General features: G+C 44.0%; 1 protein-coding gene across 2 annotated transcripts in view; it reads right to left on the bottom strand.

Annotated features, from left to right (window-relative positions):
• gmds (GDP-mannose 4,6-dehydratase) overlaps nucleotides 1-16359 on the bottom strand; it is a 256515-nt gene that overhangs the window by 179194 nt on the left and 60962 nt on the right. For both annotated transcript variants that reach the window (XM_036978541.1, XM_036978542.1), the window contains one exon: nucleotides 1713-1905. In XM_036978541.1, coding sequence (XP_036834436.1) covers nucleotides 1713-1905 — 193 coding nt within the window. The remainder of the gene's footprint in view (nucleotides 1-1712; nucleotides 1906-16359) is intronic.

The raw sequence follows: 16359 nt of genomic DNA, 5'->3' as shown, positions 1-16359 counted from the left end.
GTAGAAGCAGGCACAAGAATAATAACCTCTCAGTTTTCATCCTTCTTTCCTTGCTCTCCTTACTCTTTTCATCTCCTTCCTACCTTCCTCTCCAACCTTGCACTCTCACTCTCTCCTCCACTGATGAGAGCGATGCCACAGACTCGGGGAGGGAGGGGAGGAAGGAGAGAGAAGAGAGAGAGAGATGCCACAGACTCAGGGAGGGAGGGGAGGAAGGAGAGAGAAGAGAGAGAGAGAGAGATGCCACAGACTCAGGGGGGGATGGGAGGAAGGAGAGAGAAGAGAGAGAGATGCCACAGACTCAGGGGGGGATGGGAGGAAGGAGAGAGAAGAGAGAGAGATCCTCGCACTCATGGGGTGAGGAAGGAGAGAGGAGAGAGAGAGAGAGAGATACCACAGACTCAGGGAGGTTAGGGGAGGAATGAGAGAGAAGAGAGAGAGATGCCACAGACTCAGGGAGGTTAGGGGAGGAAGGCGAGAGAAGAGAGAGAGATGCCTCACACTCATGGGGGGAGGAAGGAGAGAGGAGAGAGAGAGAGATACCACAGACTCAGGTAGGTTAGGGGAGGAATGAGAGAGAAGAGAGAGAGAGAGAGAGATACCACAGACTCAGGGAGGTTAGGGGAGGAATGAGAGAGAAGCGAGAGAGAGATGCCACAGACTCAGGGAGGTTTGGGGAGGAATGAGAGAGAAGAGAGAGAGAGATGCCACAGACTCAGGGAGGTTAGGGGAGGAATGAGAGAGAAGAGAGAGAGAGATGCCACAGACTCAGGGGGGTTAGGGGAGGAATGAGAGAGAAGAGAGAGAGAGATGCCACAGACTCAGGGAGGTTAGGGGAGGAATGAGAGAGGAGAGAGAGAGAGATGCCACAGACTCAGGGAAGGAGGGGAGGAATGAGAGAGAAAAGAGAGGGGAGGAAGGAGAGAGAAGCCACAGACTCAGGGAAGGAGGGGAGGAAGGAGAGAGGAGAGAGAGAGAGAGATGTCACAGACTCAGGGAAGGAGGGGAGGAATGAGAGAGAAAAGAGAGGGGAGGAAGGAGAGAGAAGAGAGAGAGATGCCACAGACTCAGGGAGGGAGGGGAGAGAGAGAGAGAAATGCCAAAGACTCAGGGAGGGAGGGAAATAAGGAGGAGCACTGCTGGTTGATTAAGTCACAGGGTCAGTACACTAAAATGGACAGGAGGAGAAGGGAGGTCACTATGGTTACACCATGCCCCCTCCCAGTCCTGGTTATTATGGTATGCTGACTCCCATCACTCCCATACAGTCAAATCAGGTGTTGCCAGACAGGCAGGCAGGGAATGTGTCAGAGAGGAGAACATTTAGACAACACAGAACATGAAACCTGATATCACACTGACACACAAGACGCGTGTGTGTGTGTGTGTGTGTGTGTGTGTGTGTGTGTGTGTGTGTGTGTGTGTGTGTGTGTGTGTGTGTGTGTGTATGTATGAGCTGGGCATAAAGGTGTCTTTGTTAAAGTGAGACCCACTCAGTCTTCAGACGTTTAGCCTGGGGAGGTGTGTAGGGAGCGCCAACTCTGAAGCCCTCTCTGTACACACACACACACCTTTTGAAGAGCAGTGCCAGGGCATAGAACCTTCAAAGGGCGTTCATATGAAATACGTCTAAATGTACTCCAAGTAGAGACGTGTGTGTGTGTGTGTGTGTGTGTGTGTGTGTGTGTGTGTATGTGTGTGTGTGTTTTTACCGTAAGGTGAGCGGGGGTAGAACGGCGTGGTCTCCTTCTGAGGGATCTCCTGTACCTTCCCATAGAGTTCACTAGTAGAGGCCTGGTAGAACTTGACACTGTTGGTCAGACCACACGTCTTTATAGCGTCCAGCAGACGCAGGGTACCAACACCGTCCACATTAGCTGTGTACTCAGCCAGCTCAAAGGAGATCTGAGTAGGAGAGAAAATATTCACATCAATACAGATGGAAGTCATACTACTGTTAAAGAATCCCCTTAGTTAGCAACAATTGTTCTGCTCCAGCTCAACGGACCAAGAAGTTGAAAACGTTTAGGGGGTAGTCTGGAGAGTGTCTGACAAGACCGTTTGAGGACCAGATCACGTTTAACCGTGTGAAGCCAAGCTGGTCATGGTTGACACACCTGGACCATGCGGTTGGACCACTGTCTGCCCAGCGGAAACGCATCAGTGGTTTACTGTGAACACACTGTCTGCCCAGCTGAAACGCATCAGTGGTTTACTGTGAACACACTATCTGCCCAGCTGAAACGCATCAGTGGTTTACTGTGAACACACTGTCTGCCCAGCTGAAACGCATCAGTGGTTTACTGTGAACACACTGTCTGCCCAGCTGAAACGCATCAGTGGTTTACTGTGAACACACTGTCTGCCCAGCGGAAACGCATCAGTGGTTTACTGTAAACATATGGTCTGCCCAGTGGAAACGCATCAGCGGTTTACTGTAAACACACGCTCTGCACAGCTGAAACGGATCAACAGTTTACTGTGAACACACGTTCTGCACAGCTGAAACGGATCAACAGTTTACTGTGAACACACGTTCTGCACAGCTGAAACGGATCAACAGTTTACTGTGAACACACGTTCTGCACAGCTGAAACGGATCAACAGTTTACTGTGAACACACGTTCTGCACAGCTGAAACGGATCAACAGTTTACTGTGAAAACACGTTCTGCACAGCTGAAACGGATCAACAGTTTACTGTGAACACACGTTCTGCACAGCTGAAACGGATCAACAGTTTACTGTGAACACACGTTCTGCACAGCTGAAACAGATCAACAGTTTACTGTGAACACACGTTCTGCACAGCTGAAACGGATCAACAGTTTACTGTGAACACACGTTCTGCACAGCTGAAACAGATCAACAGTTTACTGTGAACACACGTTCTGCACAGCTGAAACGGATCAACAGTTTACTGTGAACACACGTTCTGCACAGCTGAAACGGATCAACAGTTTACTGTGAACACACGTTCTGCACAGCTGAAATAGATCAACAGTTTACTGTGAACACACGTTCTGCACAGCTGAAACAGATCAACAGTTTACTGTGAACACACGTTCTGCACAGCTGAAACGGATCAACAGTTTACTGTGAACACACGTTCTGCACAGCTGAAACAGATCAACAGTTTACTGTGAAAACACGTTCTGCACAGCTGAAATGGATCAACAGTTTACTGTGAACACACGTTCTGCACAGCTGAAACAGATCAACAGTTTACTGTGAACACACGTTCTGCACAGCTGAAACGGATCAACAGTTTACTGTGAACACACGTTCTGCACAGCTGAAACGGATCAACAGTTTACTGTGAACACACGTTCTGCACAGCTGAAACAGATCAACAGTTTACTGTGAACACACGTTCTGCACAGCTGAAACGGATCAACAGTTTACTGTGAACACACGTTCTGCACAGCTGAAACGGATCAACAGTTTACTGTGAACACACGTTCTGCACAGCTGAAACGGATCAACAGTTTACTGTGAACACACGTTCTGCACAGCTGAAACGGATCAACAGTTTACTGTGAACACACGTTCTGCACAGCTGAAACGGATCAACAGTTTACTGTGAACACATGTTCTGCACAGCTGAAATAGATCAACAGTTTACTGTGAAAACACGTTCTGCACAGCTGAAACGGATCAACAGTTTACTGTGAACACACGTTCTGCACAGCTGAAACGGATCAACAGTTTACTGTGAACACACGTTCTGCACAGCTGAAACAGATCAACAGTTTACTGTGAACACACGTTCTGCACAGCTGAAACGGATCAACAGTTTACTGTGAACACACGTTCTGCACAGCTGAAAAAGATCAACAGTTTACTGTGAACACACGTTCTGCACAGCTGAAACGGATCAACAGTTTACTGTGAACACACGTTCTGCACAGCTGAAACAGATCAACAGTTTACTGTGAACACACGTTCTGCACAGCTGAAACGGATCAACAGTTTACTGTGAACACACGTTCTGCACAGCTGAAACGGATCAACAGTTTACTGTGAACACACATTCTGCACAGCTGAAATAGATCAACAGTTTACTGTGAACACACGTTCTGCACAGCTGAAACAGATCAACAGTTTACTGTGAACACACGTTCTGCACAGCTGAAACGGATCAACAGTTTACTGTGAACACACGTTCTGCACAGCTGAAACGGATCAACAGTTTACTGTGAACACACGTTCTGCACAGCTGAAACAGATCAACAGTTTACTGTGAACACACGTTCTGCACAGCTGAAACGGATCAACAGTTTACTGTGAACACACGTTCTGCACAGCTGAAACGGATCAACAGTTTACTGTGAACACACGTTCTGCACAGCTGAAACGGATCAACAGTTTACTGTGAACACACGTTCTGCACAGCTGAAACGGATCAACAGTTTACTGTGAACACACGTTCTGCACAGCTGAAACGGATCAACAGTTTACTGTGAACACACGCTCTGCACAGCTGAAATAGATCAACAGTTTACTGTGAACACACGTTCAGCACAGCTGAAACAGATCAACAGTTTACTGTGAAAACACGTTCTGCACAGCTGAAACAGATCAACAGTTTACTGTAAACACACGTTCTGCACAACTGAAACAGATCAACAGTTTACTGTAAACACACGTTCTGCACAACTGAAACAGATCAACAGTTTACTGTAAACACACGTTCTGCACAGCTGAAACAGATCAACAGTTTACTGTAAACACACGTTCTGCACAGCTGAAACAGATCAACAGTTTACTGTAAACACACGTTCTGCACAGCTGAAACAGATCAACAGTTTACTGTAAACACACGTTCTGCACAACTGAAACAGATCAACAGTTTACTGTAAACACACGTTCTGCACAACTGAAACGGATCAACAGTTTACTGCTTCCTAACTGCTGCTGCAGAGCTCTGGGATGAAGAGCTGAACTAGTGAACACACACATTGGTTTTGATCACTTTCTATTCAACTCCTCTGTTCCCCAGAGCTCAGTCTAACTAACCCTGACGCACCACTCACTCTTTTAGACGTTTTCAATAACGTTCCACACACTGCCCACAAGCTTGCATGCACGCACACCAACTACTAGCAATATGTGTATTCATCTACACACCCGGCCAAGTCATACGTGCTTTCTCCCACTGTGTTGTCTACAGCTGGTGTGTGAAACAAGACCCTACACTAGCAGGCAGTTAGACCAAGCAGAACCGAGCAGAGGACAGAGGGGGGAAAAGGAGCTGTTTCTCTTTCTCTAAATGAACCGTTAAACAGAACCATGGGTGTGAGAGTGTAAGGCCACTCACTATCTAGGCAGCTAACGCCCGCCCCCACCCACCCACAGTAATCCCTGCTCTCACAGAGACACCCACTTCCCTTTACATTATACCCTTCTTTACTGCTTTTTGTTACGCTCTCCCTCCTTTCCACCCTCTCATCTTCCTTTATATTCTCATTCCTCCTCACACCCCTCCTCTGATCTCTGCCTCCTACCCTCCTCATTCTTCCTCCTACACTTCCTCCTCGCCCTCCCACCCTCCTCTGTGTAGCCCTAGCCTCTGTCACTCCCCATCCCCCTTCTCTCTGGCCTCCCTAGCCGAGATGAGATCCCACTCTGTGTGAGCCTGTCCATTCCTCTGGTTTTTATTTCACAGAGGAGGTATGCAGAATGAAAACACACATGAGCCTGGGTATCAAAACCAGCTGAAAGGGACAGGGTCCAGCCTGCCTTGACAACTTAAATCAAACAAATTGCCTTAATGCCTCCACACTCTGTCATTATGTAAGGCAGGGCGCAGACGTTCCTGTGTGTGAGTTTGTGTCTGGCCAGGCTCCTCGCTCTCACCAACCCCCCTTGGCTGATATTGTTCTAGGTCCAGGCACTCAGCCAAGCTCTGTCAGCATTGGGGGTCCACCGGCCACAAAGCAAATATTCAGACGGTCAAAAAAGGAAGAAAATAGAGCTAAAGGTTAAAAAGGTTTGTAATGTACAGGATACGTGTCGACCAGGGTCTGGGACACACGGACGGTTGGAATACACATTTCAGAGCACAGACTGACTGTGTCTTGATAGATGCATAAATATGAAATATCTTTAAACTGTTATGCTTTCTCTTCACATACCTCCAAAGGCCTATGTTTCTCCCTATCACATATAACAAACAGCAACCCAATACAGGCCCTGATGCCCAGAGACTATATGAACAATCTAGAACAACAAGACCATGACGAGCTGGAAAATGGACGCACACTGGTAGGTAACACACAGTATGGTCCTCAGTCCTACGACCAGAGACCTGGCAGATGTTGGAGAGCAGGGTTATATTGAAATTGGAATCTCAGTTTACTTCCTGAATTGATTGAATTGAAAAGGAAGTGAACCCAACCCGGTTGGAGAGATGCATCACAACCACATCATCAAAATTCAATTCAACGGACTCCTCTGATAACGCAAATTAGTATTTTGAAAAACGTATACCAGCATGAGAGCAGGACAGTGAACACATTTTACACTATTTCTTTCACATCCCTGTCATCCTCAGAAAGAACATAAGATACAGTACATCCCTGTCATCCTCATAAAGAACATAAGATACAGTACATCCCTGTCATCCTCAGAAAGAACATAAGATACAGTACATCCCTGTCATCCTCAGAAAGAACATAAGATACAGTACATCCCTGTCATCCTCATAAAGAACATAAGATACAGTACATCCCTGTCATCCTCATAAAGAACATAAGATACAGTACATCCCTGTCATCCTCATAAAGAACATAAGATACAGTACATCCCTGTCATCCTCATAAAGAACATAAGATACAGTACATCCCTGTCATCCTCAGAAAGAACACTTGAGTTTCAGAATACATTGAAATCATCAATGTAAAGTGCATCTTGTCATTTCCATGTAAAAGGACCCATGGGCATCAACATATTTGTTTATAGGAGCATATCATATTTGGTGTCAAATGAAAGCTAAGAGTATATTTTTTGGGAAATGAAGGCATTGAAAATGGTTGAAAAACGTATCTATCTTAAAAATGTGTAAAAAGTAAAGGCTTTGATATCTGTTCACACAGATGGAAAAGGGGTCTTAAAAAAACATTCATTAGAAAAAGTCTTCAAAGGTATTAGAAACGCAATAATGTTAAAGTATTTATATTTAGTTTTGCAGAAATGATTAGCCTTCTGTAAGTTTAAGAAATACTGCCTAGTGTCTTGTCATTCTGATACCAAAAAGCCCATATCTTTTAGATATTCTCTCATTTCTCTCCCTCATGAGGGAGGAAAATGAAAGTTCACAAAAGTAACAAGTAAAAGTAGATATACCAATTCATTTGTGGGGTTTTTTGCAAAACATTTTTGTTCATGAATTATTAAGTAATTAAAACATGTCACTCTGTTACCAAATCGGTAACAGAGTGACCCAAAAAAATATAACAGAATTACTTCAATTGAATTGGCCACAATGGGAAATCATAGTAGTCACAACCGCAGTTGCAGAGAGCACAGTAGTGTACAGTAGTGTACAGTAGAGCACAGTAGAGCACAGTAGTGTACAGTAGAGCACAGTAGAGCACAGTAGTGTACAGTAGAGCACAGTAGAGCACAGTAGTGTACAGTAGAGCACAGTAGTGTACAGTAGTGTACAGTAGAGCACAGTAGAGCACAGTAGAGCACAGTAGTGTACAGTAGTGTACAGTAGAGCACAGTAGTGTACAGTAGTGTACAGTAGAGCACAGTAGTGTACAGTAGTGTACAGTAGAGCACAGTAGTGTACAGTAGTGTACAGTAGAGCACAGTAGTGTACAGTAGTGTACAGTAGTATACAGTAGAGCACAGTAGAGCACAGTAGTGTACAGTAGAGCACAGTAGAGCACAGTAGTGTACAGTAGAGCACAGTAGTGTACAGTAGAGCACAGTAGTGTACAGTAGAGCACAGTAGTGTACAGTAGAGCACAGTAGAGCACAGTAGTGTACAGTAGAGCACAGTAGAGCACAGTAGTGTACAGTAGAGCACAGTAGTGTACAGTAGTGTACAGTAGAGCACAGTAGTGTACAGTAGTGTACAGTAGCGCACAGTAGTGTACAGTAGTGTACAGTAGCGCACAGTAGTGTACAGTAGTGTACAGTAGTGTACAGTAGAGCACAGTAGTGTACAGTAGTGTACAGTAGTGTACAGTAGAGCACAGTAGTGTACAGTAGAGCACAGTAGTGTACAGTAGAGCACAGTAGTGTACAGTAGTGTACAGTAGTAGTGCTGTCCAAACTGGTGAAAAATAGGTACAGATTTGGTCCGGTCTGGAACAACCAAATTTGGTCTTCTTTGGGAGCAGAACTCATTACAGTAATAGCCCGTGTGTAAAATAATACCCAAGCATGCAAAGGAGGATATTAAAATGTTCTAATGTTGTGTACCTATTCAGGATACATCACTATGAAGAGCGTGACATTCTTCATAATTAGCACCCATGATGTCATTCTGTTAACAAGTGTTGATCCACTTCCCTTACAGTAGTTCAATAACCAAAGTAGATTTATTTCAAACTCAAGGTGTCCCATTCTTTGTGCAGACATCTTTGAATTTGAATTCAGAACCGATATTTCAAATCGTTTTTGGAACCCGTGATCACAATCTGAGGGAGATCTTACTGTCACTCTGTTCCCAGACTTGGCATCTGCACTGTTCCTTGAATACATGTGTTTTAGTCAAATGTTCAGTGACCATTGTTAAAAGTAGACTTCTGTATATATGGGCATGGTTTGTTAAACTTTGCAATCAATAGTTTTTACTTGGCATCCATTTTAAAGTGAAAAAGTGAGTCACAGCATCTTGGAATTGCCCATCTCCTCCGATAGCATACTGTTAGAACACAACATGGGAGTAGACATTGAGGTTGTAGGCTACTCTGGAAGATGACAGTTTAAGGACATTGAGGTCATATTCTGGAAGAACATAATAGGTTATTCTTCCCTGCAAGGTTCGGGATACATTGCATCTTAAATTTAAACATCTCCTTATATAGCCCACTGTTACAACACATCTATGCTAAATTATTTAGGCCTTTTACTGTATGTATGTATGTATGTATGTATGTATGTATGTGTATATATGTATGTATGCGTGTATGTATGTATGTATATATATATATATATATATATATATATATATGTCCCTTTACATCTCTGTGTCCTCAGGTAGCCTCTCTCTCTAGTCCTGTCTTGTTTTAATTGTCACTCATACCGTGTACACATATTTGTTAGAAAAACAGCTCTATTTTTCTTTATGATGTGTCAATTTGCCAATCCCTAAGAACCAGACACAATAACACTCAAACAGTGGGAGAGGGGGAAGGAGAAAGAGGGTGAGAGGAGAGAGAGAAAGAGAGCGCGAGAGTGGCGGATCAATCATTTAACATCATTCAGAGACTTGTTGTAACTTGCGTCACATCGTAAATCGTCCCTGTGTTTTCATTGGAAATAATTTGTTCTTAAAATGTCTCAGAATAACAATAACAGCCCCGGCATAAACATTCCTATCTCTACTGCTGTCCCTCCCCTTCTCGGGATAAAACAAGAGGTATCGGACTGACACACACTGCCATCAAACACTTGACACCAGAAAGAGAAAGCATTAACCCCATAACTGCAAAAATGTGAGTGTGTGTGTGTTACCACGTCAATAGAACAATGTCACACACAAGAGAGGCCTTACCCACTAGCCGGGCGCAGTGGGATACCAGTGACATTTACAGTGCATTCAGAAGGTATTGAGACCCCTTGAGTTTTTCCACATTTTGTTACGTTACAGCCTTATTCTAAAATTTATTAAATACGCACAGCAGCGCTAGCTGTGCCACCAGAGACTCTGGGTTCGCGCCCAGGCTCTGTCGTAACCGGACGCGACCGGGAGGTCCGTGGGGCAACGCACAATTGGCCTAGCGTCGTCCGGGTTAGGGAGGGTTTGGCCGGTATTTTTTTGGTAAAATTATATATTTAAAAAACTGCTATAACTTATTTACATAAGTTATTTACATAATCCTTCAGTTGTGATAAGTCATTGATTTCCTAATCACCTAGCTAGATATGAGAGATCACCGTGCAAGACCCAAAATCCCCACACTGTTTTTCTTCCAAGAATTTCACTCCTGCTGGCTGGCTGGCTGTCTAGTGAGGAGGCCGCTGCAGCTATGGAGATGAACAAACACAAACAGTTAGACAGCAGAGGAGGGTAAGGAGGAGAGGGGAGAATGAAGGAAGGAAGGAAGGGTGGGGGGATATGTACTAGAGGTATGTGTTGTGTTCAAGCACAGGTACACAGAGACCTAGGAGATCTGCTGTCAGACACAGGATTTATAGAAGAGTCTGGAAAGTCCCTCAAAGATGCCTCCTGGCCTACTCTCACTCTCTACCTCTCCATCCTTCCTCATGTCTCCATCCCTCATTCATGCCAGAGATCTGTGTGATGGGTATCGATATGCGTGAGCGGCCAATCTCGCTGTCTAGAGTCCACACCCCGTCTGTTCCTGTTCCCACTCTCATCCCAACGCTCCAACTTGCATGGAATGCCATGAATGTTTTGGCCCATCAAATGGCTTGATGATCCCAACCCCATCAGTAATATCTTAGCTTCATTAAGAGATAATGCTGTACATGTCCTATAAGGCACCGTTCTAATAGGTAGTACATGTCCTATAAGGCACCGTTCTAATAGGTAGTTCATGTCCTATAAGGCACCGTTCTAATAGGTAGTACATGTCCTGTAAGGCACCGTTATAATAGGTAGTACATGTCCTATAAGGCACCGTTCTAATAGGTAGTACATGTCCTATAAGACACCGTTCTAATAGGTAGTACATGTCCAATAAGGCACCGTTCTAATAGGTAGTACATGTCCTATAAGGCACCGTTCTAATAGGTAGTACATGTCCTATAAGGCACCGTTCTAATAGGTAGTACATGTCCTATAAGGCATCGTTCTAATAGGTAGTACATGTCCTATAAGGCACCGTTCTAATAGGTAGTACATGTCCTATAAGGCACCGTTCTAATAGGTAGTACATGTCCTATAAGGCACCGTTCTAATAGGTAGTACATGTCCTATAAGGCACCGTTCTAATAGGTAGTACATGTCCTATAAGGCACCGTTCTAATAGGTAGTACATGTCCTATAAGGCACCGTTCTAATAGGTAGTACATGTCCTATAAGGCACCGTTCTAATAGGTAGTACATGTAACGATGATGGCAGGTTGTATGGCAGGGTGCGTCCATCTGAGTGGTTAGGCTTGTGGGGAGAGAGAGGTCTGGACTCTTGTCCTCAAGCTTTTGGTGAAAAAATACTTTATCTACCAGAGCAGGAACTCCCTGGGAAAGACAGGAGAACCCCTCCATTTCAATCAGCCCATTTTGCCTGCAGACACCAAGTACCCATCAATCATTCTCCCTCACAAACATCAACATGCGTGTAAACATGGCAGACCTTATTACAGGCGTCTGTGGTCAGGCCTTAGGGCTCCTGCTCCGTTTAGCAATCACACACACACACGGACGGCAAGTGTATGTGTGTGTGTGTGTGTATGTATGTGTGTATGTATTTTTAATTTCTCCTGTGTTTAACCAGGTAGGCCAGTTGAGAACAAGTTCTAATTTAAAACTGCAACCTGGCCAAGGTAAAGCAGTGCGACACAAACAACACAGAGTTACACATGGAATAAACAAACATACAGTCAATAACACAATAGAAAAGTATATATACAGTGTGTGCAAATTAGGTAAAATAAGATATAATTCAAATTTAGCAACTAAACACTGGAGTGATAGATATGCAGAAGATGAATGTGCAAGTAGAGATACTGGGGTGCAAAGGAGCAAAAAAATAAATAACAATATGGGGGTGAGGTAGTTGGATGGGCTATTTACAGATGGGCTATGTACAGGTACAGTGATCTGAGAGCTACTCTGACAGTTGGTGCTTAAAGTTAGAGAGGGAGATATGAGTCTCCAGCTTCAGGGATTTTTGCAATTTGTTCCAGTCATTGGCAGCAGAGAACTGGAAGGAAAGGCGGCCAAAGAGGAATTGGCTTTGGGGGTGACCAGTGAAATATACCTGCTGGAGCGCGTGCTGATATGGTGACCAGTGAAATATACCTGCTGGAGCGCGTGCTGATATGGTGACCAGTGAAATATACCTGCTGGAGCGCAGGCTGATATGGTGACCAGTGAAATATACCTGCTGGAGCGCAGGCTGATATGGTGACCAGTGAAATATACCTGCTGGAGCGCGTGCTGATATGGTGACCAGTGAAATATACCTGCTGGAGCGCAGGCTGATATGGTGACCAGTGAAATATACCTGCTGGAGCGCAGGCTGATATGGTGACCAGTGAAATATACCTGCTGGAGCGCAGGCTGATATGGTGACCAGTGAAATATACCTGCTGGAGCGCAGGCTGATATGGTGACCAGTGAAATATACCTGCTGGAGCGTGTGCTGATATGGTGACCAGTGAAATATACCTGCTGGAGCGCGTGCTGATATGGTGACCAGTGAAATATACCTGCTGGAGCGCAGGCTGATATGGTGACCAGTGAAATATACCTGCTGGAGCGCGTGCTGATAGGTGACCAGTGAAATATACCTGCTGGAGCGCAGGCTGATATGGTGACCAGTGAAATATACCTGCTGGAGCGCAGGCTGATATGGTGACCAGTGAAATATACCTGCTGGAGCGCAGGCTGATATGGTGACCAGTGAAATATACCTGCTGGAGCGCGTGCTGATATGGTGACCAGTGAGCTGAGATAAGGCGGGGCTAGCAAAGACTTATAGATGACCTGGAGCCAGTGGGTTTGGCGACGAATATGAAGCGAGGGCCAGCCAACGAGCGCATACAGGTTGCAGTGGTGGGTAGTATATAGCACTTCGGTGACAAAACGGATGGCACGGTGATAGACTGCATCCAATTTCCTGAGTAGAGTGTTGGAGGCTATTTTGTAAAATTACATCAACGAAGTCGAGGATCGGTAGGATGCTCAGTTTTACGAAGGTATGTTTGGCAGCATGAGTGAAGGATGCTATGTGGCGAAATAGGAAGTCAAAGTTTTAGATTGGAGATGCTTATTGTGAGTCTGGATGGAGAGTTTACAATCTAACCAGACACCTAGGTAACCAGAGACACATGTATGTATGTATGTACAGTGGGGAGAACAAGTATTTGATACACTGCCGATTTTGCAGGTTTTCCTACTTACAAAGCATGTAGAGGTCTGTCATTTTTATCATAGGTACACTTCAACTGTGAGAGACGGAATCTAAAACAAAAATCCACAAAATCACATTGTATGATTTTTAAGTAATTAATTTTGCAATGTATGTACAGTGCCTTGCGAAAGTATTCGGCCCCCTTGAACTTTGCGACCTTTTGCCACATTTCAGGCTTCAAACATAAAGATATAAAACTGTATTTTTTTGTGAAGAATCAACAACAAGTGGGACACAATCATGAAGTGGAACGACATTTATTGGATATTTCAAACTTTTTTAACAAATCAAAAACTGAAAAATTGGGCGTGCAAAATTATTCAGCCCCTTTACTTTCAGTGCAGCAAACTCTCTCCAGAAGTTCAGTGAGGATCTCTGAATGATCCAATGTTGACCTAAATGACTAATGATGATAAATACAATCCACCTGTGTGTAATCAAGTCTCCGTATAAATGCACCTGCACTGTGATAGTCTCAGAGGTCCGTCAAAAGCGCAGAGAGCATCATGAAGAACAAGGAACACACCAGGCAGGTCCGAGATACTGTAGTGAAGAAGTTTAAAGCCGGATTTGGATACAAAAAGATTTCCCAAGCTTTAAACATCCCAAGGAGCACTGTGCAAGCGATAATATTGAAATGGAAGGAGTATCAGACCACTGCAAATCTACCAAGACCTGGCCGTCCCTCTAAACTTTCAGCTCATACAAGGAGAAGACTGATCAGAGATGCAGCCAAGAGGCCCATGATCACTCTGGATGAACTGCAGAGATCTACAGCTGAGGTGGGAGACTCTGTCCATAGGACAACAATCAAGTTGTATATTGCACAAATCTGGCCTTTATGGAAGAGTGGCAAGAAGAAAGCCATTTCTTAAAGATATCCATAAAAAGTGTTGTTTAAAGTTTGCCACAAGCCACCTGGGAGACACACCAAACATGTGGAAGAAGGTGCTCTGGTCAGATGAAACCAAAATTGAACTTTTTGGCAACAATGCAAAACGTTATGTTTGGCGTAAAAGCAACACAGCTCATCACCCTGAACACACCATCCCCACTGTCAAACATGGTGGTGGCAGCATCATGGTTTGGGCCTGCTTTTCTTCAGCAGGGACAGGGAATATGGTTAAAATTGATGGGAAGATGGATGGAGCCAAATACAGGACCTGGAAGAAAACCTGATGGAGTCTGCAAAAGACCTGAGACTGGGACGGAGATTTGTCTTCCAACAAGACAATGATCCAAAACATAAAGCAAAATCTACAATGGAATGGTTCAAAAATAAACATATCCAGGTGTTAGAATGGCCAAGTCAAAGTCCAGACCTGAATCCAATCGAGAATCTGTGGAAAGAACTGAAAACTGCTGTTCACAAATGCTCTCCATCCAACCTCACTGAGCTCGAGCTGTTTTGCAAGGAGGAATGGGAAAAAATTTCAGTCTCTCGATGTGCAAAACTGATAGAGACATACCCCAAGCGACTTACAGCTGTAATCGCAGCAAAAGGTGGCGCTACAAAGTATTAACTTAAGGGGGCTGAATAATTTTGCACGTCCAATTTTTCAGTTTTTGATTTGTTAAAAAAGTTTGAAATATCCAATAAATGTCGTTCCACTTCATGATTGTGTCCCACTTGTTGTTGATTCTTCACAAAAAAATATAGTTTTATATCTTTATGTTTGAAGCCTGAAATGTGGCAAAAGGTCGCAAAGGTACGCCCAATACAACAGCTGTAGACCTTACAGTGAATTGCTTACTTATAGGCTCTAACCAATGGTGCAAAAAATGTGTTAGGTGAACAGGCTTGCTTGCAGTCTAAGCAAATGAAGGGCTTGGGTAGGGCTGGGCGATATGGCCAAAATATCATATCATATGGTATTTTTGACTGTATTTTTTATTTTTTGATGAGTAAAAGTTCTACATCTGCTTCATGAGTTGTGCGTGACCCTTGGGACCCTTGCATGACCCTTAAACTGTAGTTTTGGCAAGTCAATTAGGACATCTACTTTGTGCATGACACAAGTAATTTTTCCAACAATTGTTTACAGACATTGTTTCACTTATAATCCACTGTATCACAATTCCAGTGGGTCAGAAGTTTACATACACTAAGTTGACTGTCTTTAAACAGCTTTGAAAATTCAAGAAAATAATGTCATGGTTTTAGAAGTTTCTGATAGGCTAATTGACATCATTTGAGTCAATTGGAGGTGTACCTGTGGATGTATTTCAAGGCTTACCTTCAAACTCAGTGCCTCTTTGCTTGACATCATTGGAAAATCTAAAGAAATCAGCCAAGACCTCAGAAAAATAATTGTAGACCCACACAAGTCTGGTTCATCCTTGGGAGCAATTTCCAAATGCCTGAAGGTGCCACGTTCATCTGTACTAACAATAGTACGCAAGTATAAACACCATGGGACCACGCAGCCGTCGTACCGCTCAGGAAGGAGACGTGTTCTGTCTCCTAGAGATGAACATACTTTGGTGCAAAAGTGCAAATCAATCCTAGAACAAGAGCAAAGGACCTTGTGAAGATGTTGGAGGAAACAGGTGCAAAAATATCTATATCCAAAGTAAAACGAGTCCTATATCGACATAACTTGAAAGGCCTTTCAGCAAGGTTGAAGCCACTGCTCCAAAACTGCCATTAAAAAGACAGACTACGGTTTGCAACTGTACATGGGGACAAAGATCATACTTTTTGGAGAAATGTCCTCTGGTCTGATGAAACAAAATGTAACTGTTTGGTCGTAATGACCATTGTTATCTTTGGAGGAAAAATGGGGAGGCTTGCAAGCCGAAGAACACCATCCTGACTGTGAAGCACGGGGGTGGCAGCATCATGTTGTGGGGGTGCTTTGCTGCAGGAGGGGCTGGTGCACTTCACAAAATAGATGACATCATGAGGAAGAAAATTATGCGGATATATTGAAGCAACATCTCAAGACATCAGTCAGGAACTTAATGCTTGGTCGCAAATGGGTCTTCCAAATGGACAATGACCCCAAGCATACTTCCAAAGTTGTGGCAAAATGGCTTTAGGATAACAAAGTCAAGGTATTGGAGTGGCCATCACAAAG

This window comes from Oncorhynchus mykiss, chromosome 5 (genome assembly GCF_013265735.2).
Source record: "Oncorhynchus mykiss isolate Arlee chromosome 5, USDA_OmykA_1.1, whole genome shotgun sequence".
NCBI classification, from domain to species: Eukaryota; Metazoa; Chordata; class Actinopteri; order Salmoniformes; family Salmonidae; genus Oncorhynchus; species Oncorhynchus mykiss.
Note: the sequence above shows the minus strand (reverse complement) of the source record. Positions and strands in the feature narration are given on the sequence as shown.